The 21,727-nt window shown below is 36.0% G+C and overlaps 1 protein-coding gene across 2 annotated transcripts in view; it reads left to right on the top strand.

Moving 5' to 3' along the window:
- LOC113727400 (chlorophyll(ide) b reductase NOL, chloroplastic-like) overlaps window positions 1-20,305 on the top strand; it is a 30,310-nt gene extending 10,005 nt beyond the window's left edge. For both annotated transcript variants that reach the window (XM_027251545.2, XM_027251547.2), the window contains 6 exons: window positions 12,388-12,445; window positions 18,848-18,898; window positions 19,278-19,328; window positions 19,404-19,445; window positions 19,805-19,915; window positions 20,031-20,305. In XM_027251545.2, the coding sequence (XP_027107346.1) occupies window positions 12,388-12,445; window positions 18,848-18,898; window positions 19,278-19,328; window positions 19,404-19,445; window positions 19,805-19,915; window positions 20,031-20,078 (361 nt within the window). In that variant the 3' untranslated portion in view covers window positions 20,079-20,305. The remainder of the gene's footprint in view (window positions 1-12,387; window positions 12,446-18,847; window positions 18,899-19,277; window positions 19,329-19,403; window positions 19,446-19,804; window positions 19,916-20,030) is intronic.
- Window positions 20,306-21,727: the final 1,422 nt, after the last annotated feature.

Genomic DNA, 21,727 nt, shown 5'->3' with positions numbered 1-21,727 from the left:
ACGATGTAAGCAAATAAAATTGGGGAATAATGCTCAATCCAAACAAACCCATAAGAGAGCCACTTACGCAATAACTAGGACAATCGAGATTCATGTATATGTCGCTCAAAATTTCTTTACCGCTTCCCCCCTTCTAAAACAATCAAGTTAATGTACTAACTATTTCCTCAAAGGCATGAAAAATAGTTATGAACAAAAACCATCAAATTGAGTAAACAACTCAAAAAGCAGGGCTGCCTAGCCTACTTATGGTTTTTAGCACAGGTAGTGCTTGGTTATATGGACATAATTGAGGTTATACATGTTGAATGGCTACAAAATATATGGTGTTAGAAACTAGACTCCAATTACTAAATAACTTTAGGAGGCATCATTCATGGTTCGATTCATAAGCTGCTCCAAATTACATTACAAGTCAGTACAGTTCTAGTACTCTACTATGCAGAGTTGATATTTTAGTCCAATTCCCATATTTCATGGCATTAATAGGAAACGAATTAGGGCCTAAGTTTTTCACCTTTTAAAAGATTTATGAATCTAGTTTCAAATGCAATTCACAGGACTCAATTTCAACATTGCTATAGCAAGAGTTATTTATTATGCTGAAAGTATATTTTTCATATATTTCATTGATCTATTTATACAAGTAACTAGATTAAATGGTCAGCCATGTACAGCTGTATATAGTCTGTGTTCTTAGACTAATTACAGCAGCTATCTTAGACTAATAGCTGTGTTCTTAGACTAATTACAGCAGCTATCTTAGACTAATTACATAACTGTATTCTTAGACTAATTACAGTTAATTCCTACCAACTCTCCCCCTCAAGTTGGGGCATAGATATCACAAATGCCCAACTTGGATAGAGATGCATTGAATAAGCTACTAGTAACAGCATGAGTCATAATATCAGCCAACTGATCTGAACTTCTAGTATAGGGAATTTCAATTGTCCCGGAATCAAGATTATCTTTGATGTAGTTCCTATCAATTTCAACATGCTTTGACCGATCATGTTGAACAGGATTATTTTCAATCTTAATGGCTGCCATATTATCACAAAATAATACCATAGAACCTTTTGGACCAAACCCAATCTCCTTTAAGAGAATTTTCAGCCAAGAGAGTTCTGTGATAGCATGATGCATAGCTCGATATTCAGCCTCTGCACTAGATAATGAAACCACGTTCTGTTTTTTACTTTTCCAAGACACCAAGTTGCCTCCAACAAAAGCCAAATATCCAGAAGTTGATTTTCTATCCAACTTGCTACCAGCAAAATCAGAGTCTGTATATCCAACCACATCAAAATATTCGTGTTTGGAGAATAAGACACCTTTTCCTGGAGCTGATTTCAAGTAAGACAAGATTCAATTAACAGCATTGATGTGTTGATCACTTGGATTGTGCATAAACTGGCTAACAACACTGACTGCATATGCAAAATCTGGCCTGGTATGAGTTAAATAGATTAGTCTACCCACGATCCTTTGATATCTTTCCTTGTTTGTTGGAATCTGATCAGAAAAGAAGGCTAGGCCATGATTCACTTCAATCGGAGTATCTACCGGCTCACAAGCAGACATACCAGTTTCAGCTAGGAGTTCCAATGTATACTTCCTTTGGGAAAGGAAGAGTCCTTGCTTGGACCGTGATACTTCAATGCCAAGAAAATATTTAAGAGTCCCCAAATCTTTAATCTCAAATTCTTTGGCTAAGTAGCTTCGAAGGTTCTCAATTTCTTCTTTGTTATTACCTGTTACAATCATATTATCAACATAGACAAGAAGCACGGTAATATCATTGTAGTTGCGTTTATAGAACAGCGTGTGATCTGCTGAAACTTGCTTGAATCCATACTCCTCCATGGCATGACTCAATCTTCCAAACCATGCCCTTGGTGATTGTTTTAATCCATACAATACCTTTTTCAGTCTGCACACCTTTCCTTCTTCTAGTGTAAATCCCTGAGTAGGATCCATGAAAACTTCCTCAGTCAACTCACCATGAAGAAAGGCATTCTTCACATCAAATTGTCGTAGAGGCCAGTCTAAATTAATTGCAAGTGATAATATGACACGAACGGTGTTCATCTTGGCAACCGGTGCAAATGTCTCTTGATAGTCAATACCATAGGTTTGAGTGTAGCCTTTTGCAACCAGTCTAGCTTTGTATCTTTCAACTGTCCCATCAGACTTGTATTTGACATTGAATACCCATTTACACCTTACGGTCTTCTTTCCCATTGGTAACTCAACCATTTCCCAAGTAGAATTCTTTTGGAGAGCCATCATTTCTTCTACCATTGCATCTTTCCACTTAGGATCATCAAGGGTTTCCTGAAAATGACTAAGAACATATACAGAAGACAACTGAAGAGCAAATGTCAAGTTAGCCTTAGACAAACGGTGATAGGTTATAAAATCAGAAATTGGATAAGAAACATTGGAAGCTTTTGAAAAACCAAGTCTATCAGGTTCTTTTCGTTCACGAAGAGGATATCTTCTATTCTGATCAATATTAGGATATGAGTCAAGACTTTCAGAAGAAGTACATACCTTAGTGTCAATCTTGGAAGATTCATTCGATAGCATGGTAGTATCATCAAGGGAGGTATTATCATTAAGGGAGGTACAAGAATCAGGAGGCATAACAGTGATATCTTTTGTTCTCCTAGAATATCCTTTCTCAAAGAGATGAGCTGGTCTCTCACTATTGGTTTCAATTTTATTTTCCTGACCATCATCTAAAACTAAGGATTCCCCATTTTCCTTTGCATTCTCTATACCTGAGATCCATATCCTTTTTTCTCCTAGCCATTGTTTTTCCTCTTCTCTACTTTTAATCTCCCCCTGAAGAGGAACCACAGACATATGTCCAAAAAAATAAGACTCATTTTCACAAAATTGAACATCCATAGACACATAGTAGGTTCTTGTAGGAGGATGAAAACATTTATATCCCTTTTGTGAATTAGAATAGCCAAGGAAAACACATTTGATAGCATGAGGATCAAGTTTATCTCTATGATGAGAATGAACATGAACATAACATACACAACCAAAAACCTTTGGACAAATATTAAGAGCAGAAGGAATAGAATGAAATTTAGATAACATTCTCAAAGGAGTTTGGAAATCAATAACCTTAGCGGACATTCGATTAATGAGGAAAACAGCAGCCATAATAGCTTCACCCCAAAAATGATTTGGAACATGCATAGTAAAACATAAGGCTCGTGCTACTTCAAGAAAGTGACGATTTTTTCGTTCTGCTGTGCCATTCTGCTGGGGTGTGTAAACACAAGTGGTTTGATGATGTTAAGAGAATATAAGTATTCTTGTAGATAATAAATTAGTAAGGGTATTTTTGTAAATAGTTTGTTAGGGTTGTACTCCTATAAATACTAGTTGGTCACTCATAATATGGTGATTAGATGTTTTCCTCCCAAGATACCTGTTGACATGGTATCAGAGCAAAAGTCCTAGGGTTAGGGTTAAACATCTAGCAAAAGTTTTGGTCATCGCGACTGTTCACGCGATACTGTTCACCGCGACTGTTCACGGGGGGCGCTATTCATCGGGTACTGTTCACGGCACTGTTCATCGGGACTATTCACAGCACTGTTCACGCGACACTGTTCACGGCACTGTTCACGCGGGTGCTGTTCACTGTTCACGCGCTGTTCATATCGAGTTTTGACCCTTCGTTTAGTTTGGAGTGCTATTCGCTATGGCTGAAAGTCTATCAAAAGGTATTGTGACGTCTACTAATATTATGCCAATGGTGATGTCTCAAATCACAAATTGGAAGTTGAATGACACTAATTATCAACAGTGGTCAAAAGCCGTTAAGATTTATCTGACAGGCTTAGGAAAGCAACGATATCTCACAGATGACTCTCCTACGGAGGACAACAAGAAACTAGTGTGGATTCAAGAGGATGCCCAAATTCTTGGAGCAATATGGAATTCTATGGAGCCACGAATTGCTTACATGTGTTCTCATTGTGAGACAACAAAAGAAGTTTGGGATTATGTCCGGTTATTATACTGTAGTAATCTTTCACGGATGTATAATATTTCTTTGGAGTATTTTCAGTTGCAACAAGATAACAAGACAGTAACTGAATACTTTGCTGATCTGAAGCGAGTTTCAGAAGAATTAAATGCCGTAATGCCTCTCTCAAGTGATATTACAGTTATGCAGAGGCAAAGAGAACAAATGCTTGTGTTCAAATTCTTGGCCGGTCTCAAACTAGAATTTGAACCAATCAAATCTCAAATTTTAGCAGGTGAACAATTACCATCCTTTGCAGAGGCATATACTCGGGTCTTACGTTCTGTATCTAAGGACAAAGTACAGGGTGATGGTGCTCTAATTAATGACAAATCTGCGTTAGTTGCTAACAATGGTCGGATAGAGCAATTTAACTTGGGACGTGGCTCTCGTGGAGGAAGAAGTAGAGGAGGTCGTGGGGGTCGTGGAGGTCGAGGCACCCGTGAGTGCACTCATTGTGGTTTGAAGAATCACACTCATGATACTTGTTGGGATTTACATGGAAAACCACCTCAGTTTGCTAATACGGTTACCATTGACCAAGCTGAATCAAGTTCTTCAGCACAAGGGTCCCAGAAAACTTTTACCATATCCGAGGAAGATTATGTCAAATTTCTGCAGTACCAAACTGCAAATCACGCATCTCTTCCCTCTGCTTCTTTAGCACAAAAAGGTAATGCTATGGCTTGTCTCTCCACTTCCAAAAATTTTGACTCATAGATCATTGATTCCAGAGCTACTGATCATATGTCAGGTACCTCTAGAAATTTTTCTAATTTTTAAGAGTCTACTTCCTTCCCTCATGTTACTTTAACTGATGGATCTACAACTAAAGTTAAAGGACTAGGCACTGTAGAAATTAACACATCTCTTCCGCTGCCTTCTGTTCTTTACGTACCAAATTTGCCTTTTAATTTAATGTCCGTTAGTAAGCTTACCAAATTTCTACAGTGTTCAGTTATTTTTTCTCCTGATTTTGTTGTTATTCAGGATTTAAAGACAAAGAGGACGATTGGTGGAGGGCGCGAGCATAATGGTCTTTATTTTCTCAACTCTAATGGTCCGATTGCGTGTCCTGCTACTGTTTCTCCTCTTGAAATTCACTGTCGTTTGGGTCATCCGTCTCTACAAAATTTGAAGAAGTTGGTTCCTACGTTGAGTCAGTTGTCTTTATTAGAATGTGAGTCTTGTCAATTAGGAAAGCATCATCGTGTTTCTTTTGCCCCTAGGGTCAATAAACGGGTTTCGGAACCCTTTTTGTTAGTTCATTCTGATATTTGGGGTCCTAGTCGAGTCACTTCAAAGTTAGGTTTTAAATATTTTGTAATCTTTGTTGATGATTTTTCAAGAGTTACATGGCTTTATTTAATGAAAGATCGTTCAGAACTATATTCCATTTTTTGTGCATTTGTTACAGAAATAAAGAATCAATTTGGTGTATCTGTACGTATACTTCGCAGTGATAATGCGAAAGAATATTTTTCCACTCCTTTTAACACCTTCATGACTAAGTCCGGTATTATTCATCAGTCCTCTTGTCCTCACACTCCACAACAGAATGGAGTTGCTGAAAGAAAGATTGGACACTTAATCGAGGTTGCTCGGACACTTATGTTGCACATGAATGTGCCCAAACAATTTTGGAGTGATGCAGTTCTAACTGCATGTTATTTAATTAATCGCATGCCATCTACTATTCTTGGAGGCCAATTACCTCACTCCATTCTTTTTCCTCATGAACCTGTGTTTAAATTGCCTCATCGTATTTTTGGATGTGTGTGTTTTGTTCATCAGTTTGCTCTTGGGGTGGATAAATTAGATTCTGGTGCTATTAAGTGTATTTTCTTAGGATACGCACGAGCACAAAAAGGGTATAGATGTTACAGTCCAGTTTTAAATCGATTTTTTACTTGTGCTGATGTTTCTTTCTTTGAATCCACTCCATATTTTATCAAACAAAATATGTCTTGTGAGTTAGACCAGTGTCGCTCTTTTTCCTCTCCTGTTTTACCAGTCCCTTCCCCTTTATTACCTGAGTTATCTAATCCACCAGATTCCATAGCTCGATTATCTCGTCCTCATCTTCAAGTTTACTCTCGTAGTTCCATGGTTGAGAAAGTTCCTGATATGCCACGCACTTCACCAATTAACTCTCACTCTTCAAATCCAGGTATGACGCCCTCCTCTGAGTTAGATCTTCCTATTGCTTTACGCAAAGGTAAGAGACATTGTACTTCCCATCCTATTTCTAATTTTGTTTCTTATTCTCATCTCTCTATGTCATATTCTTTTTTTGTTACTTCCCTTGATTCTATCTCCATTCCTAAGTCTATTACCTATGCTCTTAATCATCCTGGTTGGAGATTAGCCATGCAAGAAGAGATGTCTGCTTTGGAACAAAATGGTAATTGGGATCTTGTCCCTCGTCCTTCAGGTAAGCTTGTTGTTGGTTGTAAATGGGTGTACACTATAAAAGTGCAGCCTAATGGTTCTATTGACAGATTAAAGGCTCGTCTGGTAGCTAGAGGATTTACTCAGGTGTATGGAGTGGACTACTTAGAAACATTTTCTCCTGTTGCAAAGATTACATCTGTTCGTCTTCTTATCTCTTTTGCAGCCACTTATAATTGGCCATTGCATCAGTTGGATGTGAAAAATGCATTTCTGCATGGAGATTTGGAGGAAGAGGTATATATGGAACAACCTCCTGGATTTGTTGTTCAGGGGGAGAATCCGCGGTTGGTTTGTCGTTTGAAAAAATCCTTATATGGATTGAAACAGTCTCCGAGAGCTTGGTTTGGCCGGTTTAATAGTGTTGTCATGGAATTCGGTCTGACAAGATGTGGAGTAGATCATTCTGTATTCTATCGGCATTCTAATGCTGGTAAAATTTTATTAGTTGTTTATGTATATGACATTGTGATTACAGGTGATGATGTTGTGGGGATCTAGAAGCTTAAATCCAATCTGCAAGCAAACTTTCAGACAAAGGATTTAGGTCATCTACAATATTTTCTGGGTATTGAGGTACCTCGGTCTAAATATGGAATTTATTTATGTCAAAGGAAATATGTACTCGATATGTTGAGTGAAGTTGGGATGTTAGGTTGCCGACCTGTGGATACTCCTATGGATCCCAATGTGAAATTAGCAGGAGATCAAGGTGCATTACTTGATGATCCTAAGCAATATGGAAGACTTATGGGTAAATTAAATTATCTCACTGTAACGAGACCTGACATTTCGTTTCCAGTGAGTGTTGTGAGTCAATTTCTTGATACCCCTCGTACTAGTCATTGGGATGCTGTTATACGGATTCTCAGGTATCTTAAGAGTGCTCCTGAAAAAGGGTTGTTGTATCAAAATCATGGACACGCTGATATTGAAGGATATAATGATGCAGATTGGGCTGGTTCTGCCCCAGATCGAAAATCGACTACAGGATATTGTGTGTTTGTTGGTGGTAATTTAGTGTCGTGGAAGAGTAAGAAGCAAACCGTTGTATCCAGATCAAGTGCAGAATCTGAATACCGCGCTATGGTTCACACTGTGTGTGAGTTGGTTTGGTTGAAGAGCATGTTACTTGAACTTGGGTTTGAGCATAAACAGCTTATGAATTTAGTGTGTGATAATCAGGCGGCTGTTCATATTGTGTCTAATCCAGTGTTTCATGAAAGGATAAAACATATTGAAGTTGATTGTCATTTTATTCGAGAGAAATTGCTTGACGGGGTCATCAAGACATCTCATGTACCGTCTGTAGATCAATTAGCTGATGTGTTTACCAAGAGTTTAGGGGGTTCTAGGGTGAAATACCTTTGTAACAAGTTGGGTGCTTATAATATATATGCTCCAACTTGAGGAGGAGTGTTAAGAGAATATAAGTATTCTTGTAGATAATAAATTAGTAAGGGTATTTTTGTAAATAGTTTGTTAGGGTTGTACTCCTATAAATACTAGTTGGTCACTCATAATATGGTGACTAGATGTTTTCCTCCCAAGATACCTGTTGACAGATGAAGAATGCCATGTTGTATCATAAAATCAGCAAGAGATCGATTCACAAATTCACGACCATTATCAGAATGAAAAACCTTAATTCTAATGTTGAATTGAGTAAGAATCATGTTATAAAATTGAGGAGTAATATGACAAACATCACTCTTAGATTTCATCAAATATACCCAACTAACTCTAGTACAGTCATCAATAAAAGATACAAAATATTTATGTCCTGAAGTAGAAGTAGTTGAGAAAGGACCCCACACATCAGTATAAACACATAAAAAAGGAGTGACACTTTTATTAAAACTAACTTTGAAAGGAACACGGTGATTTTTTGCATAAACACATTGTTCACATCTTAAGCTAGAAGTTGAAATATTGGAAAATAACTTAGGAAACATATGCTCTAAATAAGAAAAAGATGGATGTCCTAGTCGACAATGCCAAAGGATTATTCTTTCTATGTCTGATGTCCCACTTTTTGTTTGAAAATCTCGAGTAGATATTGTTATGCCTCGATTGTCTTCCCAATAATATAAACCATCCCTCTCCTTACCAATGCCAATCGTCATTTTCGTAAGATTGTCCTGAAAAACACAATGAGTAGAGTGAAAAATAACAGAACAGTTAAGATGCTTTGTTATTTTACTGATGGAGAGGAGATTATTTGAGAGTTTAGGTGCAAGTAAAACAGAGGACATAGAAAACTTTGGTGAAAGAGACACATTTCCAGCGCCTATGATTGGCGTAAAATTTCCATTAGCAACCTGTACAAACTTCACAGGTGGAGATGTAAGAGAGTCAATGATAGAAGAGTTACTAGTCATGTGATCAGTAGCCCCTGAATCAATAATCCAAGTGCTAGGATGAGCAGAAATAACAGACAAACCAAAAATACCTTCTTGAGAAGATGCCCGAGACACACGAGAAACAGAAGATGGAGTTGTGTGTATGGCAGCAACATTTTGAGCAACAATATTATGAACAAATTTTTTATTTTTTCTTTCAGCTTGCTTAAGTTTATACCATTCTGGATAGCCATGCTTCTTCCAACAAGCATCAATTGTATGTGTATTCTTATTGCAGTAGATGCAAAATCGAGACTGAGAGGCTGTAGAATTTCCATTAATGGCAATAGGAGTGCTCTTTTGAACAGTTAGAGCTGAAGCCTCAAAGTGTGATTCTGCTCCCATGGCAACTTGTCTTTGTAGTTCTCTACGAACCATGGAGTAGACTTCTTCTAACCTTGGTAAAGGAGAAGTACCTAGAACACGGCTGCGGACTTGATCTAACTTATTATCAAGCCCAGCAAGAAAAATATAAACTCGATCTTCGACAATACGATTTCTATATTTTTCAATATCAACAGCACATGTCATGTCATTGGGCCGTCGATAATCGAGCTCCATAAATATTGAGTTTAATTCGTTGTAATATTCTGCTAGAGGCCAACCATCTTGTTGTAAATGAAAAGTCTTCTTCATTAGTTCATAAACTTCAGAGGAATCTGATACATCAGGGTAACTTCTTTTTACAGCATCCCAAACTTCCTTTGCAGTGCCGCATTGTACAAAGTGAGATATCAGATTATCACTCATTGAATTAATAAGCCAAGATTTGACAAGAGAATCTTCAGTTTCCCATTCATCATAACTTGAATCATCTAATGCTGGTGCAGCCTTTTTTCCATTAATATAGCCCATTTTTTTCCTTCCAGCAATATGCATCTCCAAAATCTTAGACCAAACGCGATAATTAGTGCGATCCAATTTAATGTGGATGGAAGAAGAAGCATCTTGTATGGTTAGAGTGGAGAGATTCTTGCTGTTAGGAGATTCAACATCATGTTTGGTTGACATATTGTGATGTAATTAGTGTTTTAGAAAAGAAATTTCAGCAGTGTGGGCTATTGAAAGAATGGCTGGAATTTTCAAAGAAGAGGAGAGCAAGGAAAAACCCCAATGCTCTGATACCAAGTTATTTATTATGCTGAAAGTATATTTTTCATATATTTCATTGATCTATTTATACAAGTAACTAGGTTAAATGGTCAGCCATGTACAGCTGTATATAGTCTGTAATCTTAGACTAATTACATAGCTGTATTCTTAGACTAATTACAGTTAATTCCTACCAACTGCAAGTTATGATCAATTTCCCAAGACTCTGCAGAGCTGGCTGTTGGTTACGGGATTAATGAAATTCAAACTTTTTTTATTAAAGACTAGGGGGGAATGCACGGGTATTTGACACGTGTGGTTAAAGAGGAATTTTTAGGTGCCTATGATTAGCAAGTAAATGAAGATAAAAATAAGATAACAGCACATATTAAGTAAAATTAAGGAAATATAGCTTTTGCTAAAAACTATTATGAAATGCTGAGTGTAAAAGCTGAAAAAATAATGCAGTCTCGGAAGCCAAAAAGAGAAAACCAAAGATGTGAAGAAGGAAGAATTGAAAGAGCCATAACTGATGCTCAGGCAATAACTTAATAGTATACCCACATTATTGGCCGTTCAATTAGGATGTAAATAGTGTTTTATTGTTGGTAGAGAAGCTATTTTAAACGGTTGAGATTCAGGCATAGGAAAGCAGGGGTTGATATAATTATGAGTGTTTCAAACAATTGAAATGGAGTTTTACTGCAATTACTGGGGTTATCAGCAACGTGGCTCTATTTTAATTACATAATAATCTCATTTCAATAATTGCACAAAAACACATGCTTATATGAATTGGGCCAAATGCATAAATGATTGCCAAATAAGCCCACATTTCACAAATATCCAGATGTGTCTATAAATACAAACTTTAAATATACAAACATGGGGGTTTTAATGTAAAAACACCCAAACACATGTTTCAATCAGTTGTATCAAAAACTTGAAAAAAGCAACACATTTTTTAAATTTCCAAAATGCCCCTACCCATGCGGTTGAAATTCAACTCCCTCTTTGACCAAAACTCAATCTTATATGGTATAAGGAAATATCCAAAATTTATTTGATGCGCCTTCTCTAATCCGAAGTTACAAGTTCAACAGCAAACTATACACGACAAATCATTCAATTGAACTGATTTATAGATATTCAATTTCAGTTTCCCCATCCATGTTCATTAAGACCCTCAAGAATCTGCTCTTATTCTTTAAGATTTAGCTAAAAAAAATTTAAATTAATGGAGTAGTTACGTCAGGTTGATTGATATCAGTGGCTAATAGTTCTTGTATTATTCCCTGTGAATTCCTCCTGTAAATCCTCTGTTTTTCTAGTTATACTTTGAGACATGAATATAGAAGGTTCAAGAGGAAACAAGCAGTGCTATCAGATATATATTGAATTTTTTTAATTTTGCCCCTCCAATTATTCCTATACTTTTAACCAATGCCATAGCTCATAGGTAATTCCAATTTATCGATGAAACTATAGGTACTTTTGGGGTTTGGGTAATAGATCCTACCCTCCTTACAAAAAGTTGTCCTTGAAACTTGACATACCTGTTTCTTGAAAAAAGTGAGGGTATTATTTCCCACCTAATTCAATCCCCAAGTTGCTTGGCGAGGTGTAAGATCCTAAAATATTGAAGCCATTATCAATGGCAACAACCAACTAATAGGGCTGAAGTCTGAAGTTTCTTAGAAGTGGTTGGAAGTTACATAAAATTTGTGGAAAGATTCTCCGCTATTGTTATTCCTTTAACTCATTTGACCCAAATACGAACTGGATTTGAATGAACTCCAGTGTGAGGAGTTTCCAAATTTGTTTCCCGTTTTTAGCTTTGCTACCAGAGGATGGAGGCTTCACCATTTATAGTGATGTATCTAACAAAGGGCTAGGTTGGGTCTTTATGTAAAATGGAAAAGCGATTGCCATGGTGTCCGCTGTGAAGATTTGGTAACATTACCTATATGGGGAATGATGTAAAGTTTTTACAGATCACAGAACCCTCCACATGCAGGTGGGGAACTACTGGCTGCCCTAATTAAGGCCTCTTAAAGAGAATTCAGTGCTTTAATCAAAACAAGGAATTAAGTGGTGGAAGGGTTACAATAAGATTTGCAAATTGATGATGATGGTAGCTTAAGGGTGCATGGTCGATTATGTATACCCAGTGATCAAGCGGTTAATGTTAAGCTGTTTTATGCTGTATCTAGAATTACTTGTCCTAAAAGTGTTGCTCTGTCAGTGATAGACCTGGTGGTTTACTTATGTTCCCAGTGATCAAGCGGTTAATGTTAGGTGGTTTTATGCTGTATCTGGAATTACTTGTCCTAAAGTGTTGCTCTGTCAATGATAGACCTGGTGGTTTACTTATGTTCCCAGATTTGCTGCATATGGGGCAACAAAGCGCAGTGTTGTACATTTAACAAAATCCCTACAGGTAAGTTGTCGACTTCATCAAATTTATATCACTGCATTTTTAATAGAAGTTATTTAGTTGTTACTCTAGTTTTTGCAAGAATTTGAGCTACCATGAATATTTCATACTTTTGATTTTGCATTTTACCATTGTTATGTCCATTTCGATTGTCGCGCCCCATTTTTTATGAAAAATAAGATTACAAGGGTTTATAAAAATGAATTTTGATTTATTTTGAGTAAAAATGAGTTTTTTGATTAAAAAAAATGGGCCTAAATGGGATTTAAAAAATGCGACAATTTTGACCCAAATAATAGTTTAAAAAGGGTTTTTAACAAAAAATAGGAGTCGCCACTTGATATTGAGTTAAGATGTACCAAGTCACCCAAAATGAATTTAAATAAATAAAAAGTAAAGAAAACTCTTTTTAAATGACTTCAAGTCTTCGAAAATTAAGAGAAATGGGCTCGGGAATCACGGTTGAAGAAATGGAAGGCAATGATGAAATCCAAAACATCCTTTCAACCAAACTAAGGCTAATTGCGTGATTTAATCAAAAATTTTTTATTTTAATCTAAAAATTTATCACATTTGGATGTTACTATATGAATGCAAACCTAGACCTAATGGTTATCGGAAGGGTCAAGATGTCTCTTCGAAATTTAATTGGCGCAAGTCGCATTAACTGCGACTCCCAAAAATGACTCTTTGAAGAGGTCAGAATATGTAACAATGAGACTTTGAAAAAATAGAAAAATTATAATATACAAATATACGTGACTTAAGGGAATGTATCATAATGGATGCGGGGAACTAACACTCGTGACTTCAATTTTTCCTTTAATAGAGGGAATACGAACGTCTTAAGGTTAGAAAACCATACTCATCCATATCCCATATTCAAGGGGTATTTCCTATCTAGTCAAGCAAAACTGCACTAATCCATTTCTAATTTTCTTAAATGGAATGCAAATCTAAATGTTATGTTTCACATATATGGATAAGGGATATACATATAGAGAAAATATCATGCAAAATGGTAAGGATCCTAAAAAGTAGAAAATATGCATGAAATGTAGTGATTTTGTCACACAAACATGATCTAGCGCGTGGACGGTCTCTAAGGGGTCTAACATTGAACTAACCCATGTCTATAAGTTCTCACTAGCGTTAGACTAGCAAGAAAACAGGAAAAAGGACCGCCACTAGCGTTGGACTAGTGTGGTGACGGCATTCATTTATTATAACTAAACAAATCATATAAAATATAATAAAAGCAAATAAACACATAATATCACATAAAACACATAGCACATACGCATGATATCTAGATGCAAAGGCCCTAAGAAAGCGAGTAAATATGTAAACACACAAGCATGCAAGCACACACAAGCAAATAAAAACAAATAGAGACCTGACTATTACATTTGGGGGCCCTAACTACAATCTAAAAGAGGAAAAGAATAAAATGAAATAAAATAATAACCTAACCATTACAATTTGGCATTTAATCGTCTTACAAATAATTAAAAATTAAAATAAATATACAAAATTAAAACAAATAAAGTGAATAAATAAACAAAATAAAATAAAAACATTCAAAAAAGCATGCAATTACATACATAAATTCACATAGGATCAAGTAAAATCAACATAAAGGAGTAGAGTGTACCTCCCTTGAATTTGTGACCTAATGACATGAACTTTCTCTTATTTACTCTCCAAAACAAAGAAAATGGTCAAGACACCAATTTATTTAACAAACAAATCATAAAGAAATTGAAATAAACATGAAACTTATCAATTGAAGCATTCAAATGGAATATAATGAATAATTAAAAATAAAAGCAACTTCTATTTGAAAAATCCAACAAACAAGGACTTAATTGCAAACATTGAGAAAAGTTTAGGGGTCAAATTATCATTATTACAAAATTCTGGGGGTCAAAATCAAGGGCTCAAAATAAAGCCCACCAAATCCAACACTAAAATCCATAAAAATAAATCAAAACTCACTTGCTCCACTTGCTAAAACTAAACCACAAAAAGAATCACCTAAATCTTTAATTCTTTTCTAAAACCCAAATCAAAATTATAAATCTATCAAAATTAGTAAACCTTAAATTTCATCCTAAAACTCACACATAATCTGTCCAAAAATCATATTAAAGCATGCCAAAGAAAATTAACATTTTAAAGGGACAACATTGATTGATTTTTTCAATTTTCTTGGCCATAGCAGAATTACTTAGAAAATTAGGGGTTAAAGTGCAATTTTGGAAAATTTGCATGCAAGCTTCTAAGAAGCTTTTGTCTTCATTGCTGGTTTCTGGGTTTCTGCAATTTTCTTCTGGGTATGTTGACGAAAGATTTCTGTATTTTAGGTGCAATCTTCTCTTTGCAAAACATAATTAAAGTCTCAACCAAGCATCAAACTTTGATCTTAAGCAACAACATCACAGGAATTCAACATCCACACGCAAAAATCTTCTGCAACCTTTGTGGGTTTCATTATCAAATTCACTTATCATGCAAACCAGTCTCCAAACTAACGAAAATCATGCAACTTATGCCTTTTATTGCTAAAATCCAACATCAAAAATTACACAAACCACCCAAAAAGGAAGGAACAGTAATCAAAATCAGAAAACTGACTTGCCTGCGGCTTCATACCATTTTCTGAGTTTGCTTGTTCAACCCACGAAAAACCAGCCATGAACATCAAGCAAAAAACTCATGGATTCATCAGATAACCCCATAGAAAACCCTAAACCCATTTTCTTAATAAGACTCGTCCTATGGACTCCTACTGAATCAGATCTTATCAACCAAACAACATGGCAAAGTCATAGAACCAGCAAAAGCTCAAACCAGCAGCAAACATTCAAAAATTCACATCCGATGGCTTTATCTTTCATAAAAACATGTTAAACCCACAGAAACAAGGGTCATTTTTACCTGAGAATGCTAGCACGGTTGAATGAACGTGAGATCTGCCCAGAAATGTGTTCTGATTCCAAGAACGAAGCCAAGGGCTTTCGTTGCAGAAAATTGCAGCAGTGATGAAGTCGTCACTTTGAGCCGCGATTTGAGAAGGTTGGAGATGTTTTCTTTGGATGATTTCTAACACGAATTGTTCATGGGTATCCAGAGACGGCGCAGAAAAGAAAAACTCGCTCAAACAACCAGAAATCGAGTTGAAAATTGATCTGTAAGGAAGCTGATTGATCAGCCTGGTACCCGAAATTTTCCAGCAGAAATTTTTCTTCCCTCACTGATTTCCTTCTCACTTTTCTTTCTTTTGCCTTTCGTTTTCCTTTCTAATCTTCCCCAGGTTTCCCCTTTTTCCTTTCTTTTTCTCTTTCTCTCTTCCTTCCTCCCTTTCTCCCTTCTCTTCTCCCCTTTTTCTTGCTTTCCCCGAAACCTCTCTTTTTCTTTTGTTTCCTTTCTGCTCAAAGCTTTCTTTCTTTCCCTCTTGGTTCCCAGATTTTTCTAGTTTCAATCACCTCCTTTTCTTTCTCTTGCCTTGCCCCAAACCCTCCTTTCTTCCTTTCCTTCTTGCTTTTTCCACTTCCAGTTTCTCTCCTTTCTCTCTTGCTTGTCCACGATTCCCTCTTGTTCTTTTGGCTTCCCCTACAGCCGTCACCTTCTCAATCTCTCCTCTTTGTTTTCCCAGATTTTCCTAAGCTCTCTTGGTTTCTTTTTCCTCCTTTTTCCTTCACTCTTTTTTTTCCCCAAACCAGCCCCGAAGCTCTTCCCTCGGTTCTTTCTCTTTGTCCTCTTTTCCTTTTTCCTTTCCTTCACTACCCGTAGCCTTCCTTGCTTGTTTTTTCCTAATTTCCAGATTTTTCCTATTCTAACAAGTGCCTTTGCCACCTAGCTCCTAAGTGTGGTGGTGTCAAAAAACTAGAGACATTTGTCTATTGCCTACCTCATACATTTAACCGTCTTGCATGTGTTCCACCCATTTTTTGTTTTTCTTTTTATCTTGTTTTTCTAAACAAATTTAGGGTAAACAAAAATGCTAAATTCTTAATTGAAATTACCTTGCAAATTCATTTTATTTGGAAGAAATTGAACTTAAAAAGATTGAAAACAAATTTTTTTGAGACTTTTCTTTTTCAGAAATTTAATGCAAAAATATTTTAAAAAGAAAAATGATGAACCTAATTCAACAAAAATAGCTAACTATTATTTTGCAAACTTTAATTAACTAAAAATAAAAATTAAATTAAATTAAATTAAAAATTAAAATGGAATTGAAATTTGGTGTCTACAGCTATTTTTTCAGTATTCTCACCTATTACTGCTGAGAAGAGCTACGGTTAGTTGTTCCTATGCTGTTACGTTATTGATGACTTAGTATTCTAAGCAAAATATATATCTTTTTGTGGTGTGGAGCTGTCTTACACAAGGAAAGGAATTATTACTCTCACTTGAAATATAGGAGTACAAAATGAAAGTCAATGCGATTGTTCATTGATTCTTTCATTTGTATGCTTAATCATTAATGATCACCATGATGAACTATGATTATATTCAAACAGGCCATATTCTTTCTTGTCGCTGCAACTGCATTTGATTTGAAATCCATTCCCTGATTGTTGATGACATAGCTAGAGTCTCAAAAGTATGGTTGCTGGGTTTTTCCTCCTCCTCATTGTGCTTCTTTATTGGGCTGGCAATCATGGTTTTTTAGATTAATTTAAAACCTCTAGAAGTACAATAAAAGGCGAGAAGCAGTAGTAAAACCAAGACTTTTCTTCAGAAGAAATTAATTTTGTTACAATTTGCTCAAATGGTATCTGCAGATACCTTTTTATTTTGGCTGAGATAAGAATTGTGTGCTTACTTCGTCAATAGAGAAGTGATACAGAGTATTGAATGAAGACCAAACAAAGAATTGGGAACAACTAATATTCAAATTGTAAAATTAAAAGAAAAAATCAAGTAGACAGAGCGGTGTTGGAGAGATACAGCTTCCAACAAGTAAATCTTAGTTTGCCGTATCTGGTTTTGTTGCTAAAGGGTAGAGACCTCTCCAGAATAAAGCTCAAGAGCAACTTCCATCATCTTCTTGTCTACTATTGATTTCAAACGTCCGGCATTAAGTTTCTCAAACCTAAAACAGCAAAATTTTCTTTTTCTTCCATCTCCTCAATGAGTTCACATTTCAATTTATCATTCAACTAAACAGCTTCTTTTAAAGACTGATCATCATGAAGAGTGCTGTTAAAATCTTCCATTTGAGAAATTGTTGCATTCGTTTATCAAGCTCAGATAGCAGTGCTTGCAGCTCCTTCCTGCTACTCCAAATTTGTTTAGCAGAACAGAATGTTCTTCTTTCTCAAAGAATGTCTTCCTTGAAAGTCTCATGGATTTTAAAAGAAAGCTGTTGAAAGTCTCAAGAATTTCAAAAGAACTCAGCTGTGCTTTCTTGATGTCAGCTTTTATAGCATTCGCTTCTTCTAACTGCAATGACAAAATCAACAATTCAAAATCTCTTGCAGACATTTCCATCATGGAATTGTTTTCCTGAGATCTCAATAATTCCTCTTGTTCCTTGAGCAACCTTCCTTGTTCTTGAAAAGATGCCAATGCATTCTGGTTACTGAGATCAACTCCTACATTATTAGTGAAAGTTCTGATCCCATATGGTTAGACCTTTGCAACATTAACTCTTCTTGAAACTGTAGATCCATTATCTTTTGCTCAAGAGTAGTTAGCTTGACACTGAGTTCCCAGTTTCCTCAGCTTTCCTGGATATGCTCTCAATACTATTTTTGATGTCAGCCAATGATTTACCCTCAAAAGTTCTACAACTCCCAAGCTCTCTCCTTGATCTGAAATTGTACTTCCCCAACTCTGATATAGCTGCATTGGATTTACCAACCATGGCTAAGTAAATCATTTTCTGCATTTAATCCCATCACGATTTATAAGAGAATCCCCAAATGACAATGGTGTGGAACAAACACGGCAGAATCCTTGATAATAATCTCAGACCAGATCTCCTCAAGACATGAGCTCATTAAATTAATGGAGTCATGAAACCGAGACCCTATGAAAAGGCAATCAAAGGCTATAGACAAAAAAAAAAAAAAAAACTTCAATCTGAGCAGTTTGGACCTGTGAAAAAATCAATTCTAACTCCACTTGTGTGCTTTTCATTGTTTCAAATTCTGATTTCAACTGTCTTTCAAGTTCTTCTAGTTGGCACCTGTACTGGTCATTGGCAACCTTGATATGCCAGCCTTTATTCTGATTGTCCTTTAACTCTGCTGTTCTACTGTAGTGCTTTCCATTAATATTTCTACACATCCCTCTTTTTTTAGGCAACTAAACTCCTGTTGTAGCCTGATTTTATTCTTGTTTTTTGGAGCTAAGAGCTGTTGTACTAAATCTGTCTTCAACTTTCTACAGGCAGAATTGCAAATGCAAGATGTTAAAAATGTGGTCGTGCATAATTTGTCGGTATGTTGTTCTCCATTGCAAACTAATGTGATAATGTTATATTGAACCACATTTTCTAATCCTGTTTTTTAAAACAATATTGACAGGAAAAATACTTGAATAAATTCTATGGTTGTTTACTGTGACTTGGAACTGTTTGTGTACTACAACCGAGCAGCCCAAGTCAGTAATTTATAGTAATAATTTCTAAAAGCTATCAAGTTTCTCTGTAGGATAAATGAACTGGGGATTTATGATAATTGCAATTCCATCTGATCAATATGAAAATTTAGGTTGTCTGATATCAATTGATAAAATGTAAACATCCAAATTTTGCTCCTCTGTCTTTTAACATCCAGCTCTGATTGTTTGATTACTGCCATTTTCCCATGTTTTTCAGCCAGGCATGGTAACTACTGATCTTCTCATGTCTGGTGCTGATACAAAGCAGGTGAGTGTTGTTTCAAAAGATTTCCGATCACTCATTTGTTTGCATTTTTTCCTAATTAACTTGTTTTTGTTGCAGGCAAAATTCTTTATTAACATTTTGGCTGAACCAGCAGAAGTGGTAAGATTTTTTCATACACAAGAAGGTCCTTAATTTTGTCTTCACATCACTATGAGCAAAGAAATTTAGTTTGAATTTGTTCACTAGTTTTGTTTTGTGAAGTGTAAGAAATCTCGTCATAATTGTGAACCTCTGTAACTTGGCTTTCTGCGTTGGTCTTGTGAAGAGTTTGATCACAAGATTGTCCATATTCTGAAGTCGTTATTATGCAAGAGTTCCTTGTTGAATATGAGAAATGTTTGCCCTTTCTGAACTCATATCTTCTTCCACCACTACTTGGTCGTAACCACTAGGTTTAAAATTCTGCATTTTTTTGTTGCGTTTTCTCTCTTTTGTTCTGATGCATGCTACTCCTACAGGTTGCACGGTACCTGGTTCCAAATATTAGATCAATCCCGATAAGTGGATCAACAAAACCAACTTATATTCGTTTCCTGACCGGATGGAAGGCCTACTCCCAAATATTCTCAGTTACGTTGTCATACATGCCGTTTCCTCTTTTTATTGTATTTAGTTTACTGGAGCTAACCAAAATACAGTCTGGTTCACTGATTTAATCCTGCTTCTTTTGCCCTTAATCAACAGAGAATCGCTTTTGGTGCTAGGAGGAATAGACATGTTCTTGAAGATTGATCAAACGCCTGGTGGCCAAATATTGCTATAGAGGTTTGTTGTAAAATTGCCAAATTTTCATTCCCTTTATGTTTCAGGGGTGGGAAGTGGAACTCAATTCAGGGAGAAGTATAATAATCGTGGAGGTTACCTATAAGCAATCTAGTTATGCTAGGATAATGTATGATTGTGGTATCCTTTACACTGTTTTATCAAAATAACTCGAAACATATATCCATTTTGCAACACGGATAACTTTGGGTGGAGGCGCAGTTGCTTTCATTGCAATGGAAGCTTGTGATGTACCTTGTCTATGGTTGTATATTTGGGAAGGTATCTCAAGTTAGTGCAGAGCTCTATGTGGAGAAGTCAAAGTATATCCATGCACTTTTTTCTTTTATAGAGGAGGGTGAAGAAAATGAAAGAAAATATCGTGCAAATAGTGAACGGTTAAAACAGGTATATGATTGGCCAAAATAATTTCATCCTTAGAGAATAACTTTTCCTTCTTTTCTGTCTTTTTTCTCTTTTGACAGGGTAAATTTAGAAAAATTATTCTTAAAATACCAACATTAATTTTATCAATTGAAGACAGTGTAATCATATACCTTGACAGCAAATATCGGATTCCAATTCCCTGACCTACTTACGAATACTAGGGGACTGCTTGGTTAAAGGGTTTGGGAATCACAGAAAGGAATGAATCCCTTATTTGTTCCTTGGATTAAGGTTATTGGAATGCAAATTTTGGAATCATTTCTAAAAAAAATCAGACTTCTCTCATTCCCGAGCAAATTGGGAGGTTTTGGACAAAACCCTTAACTTATTCCCTCAGACAACATTTTTTATGAACCTACCCTCTCTTTCTCTCCATCACACGCCGCACCTTCTATTCTTCTTCTTCTTCTTCCCTTCCGCTGTAATAGATGCCATGGGAGAATCACTAGAATCATCCAACTCATCATGGGAGAGATGTGGTGGAGAGTTAGGAGGACTCGAAATAGATACAGAAGCTTGTGAATCACACCTAGGATTAATATCCTTGTTCGATTTCTGGTCTTGAAGAGTGAGATCAAATCTTTCGGGATATCTAGTTCAGATTGCTGGAGGCCATCTTGATGACTACCATAATACGCTGTCTGCCTCCCTTGAAAAGTTCCATCTCTGGTCTTTGTGATAGCCAAATTCATCTGCATAAGATTCTTTCCCTTCTCTTACATGAGCACTAGAAGACATATATCCTACCCCTCCATGAAATTCTTTCTAGAGACCGCTCTCGAGTTAGCGAATGAATCTCTCTTGGGACTGAAGTGACTAATCTCATTGTAGAAATAATGGGTACTCTGTTCTTTTGTTTTAGGGATAATTGCAGAAATAAACGGGTTTTATTGAAAAATCCGTTTTAATCTCATAAAGAGCTGGTGTTTTATTGAAAAATAGGTTTATATTTATTTTATCCAATAAATAAATTTATTTATGAAAAAATGGGAACTCTATTCTTATAATGGAGGAAAGCCATAAAGAACTGGTGTTTTATTGAAAAACGAGTTTATTTTTATTTTATCCGATAAATAAATTTGTTTACGGAAAAATGGGTACTCTGTTCTTACAACGGAGGAAAGCCATAAAGAGCTGGTCTTTTATGGAAAAGTGATACTTTACAGAAAGTG

Source organism: Coffea arabica, chromosome 2c, assembly GCF_036785885.1.
Source record: "Coffea arabica cultivar ET-39 chromosome 2c, Coffea Arabica ET-39 HiFi, whole genome shotgun sequence".
Lineage (NCBI taxonomy): Eukaryota > Viridiplantae > Streptophyta > Magnoliopsida > Gentianales > Rubiaceae > Coffea > Coffea arabica.
Note: the sequence above shows the minus strand (reverse complement) of the source record. Positions and strands in the feature narration are given on the sequence as shown.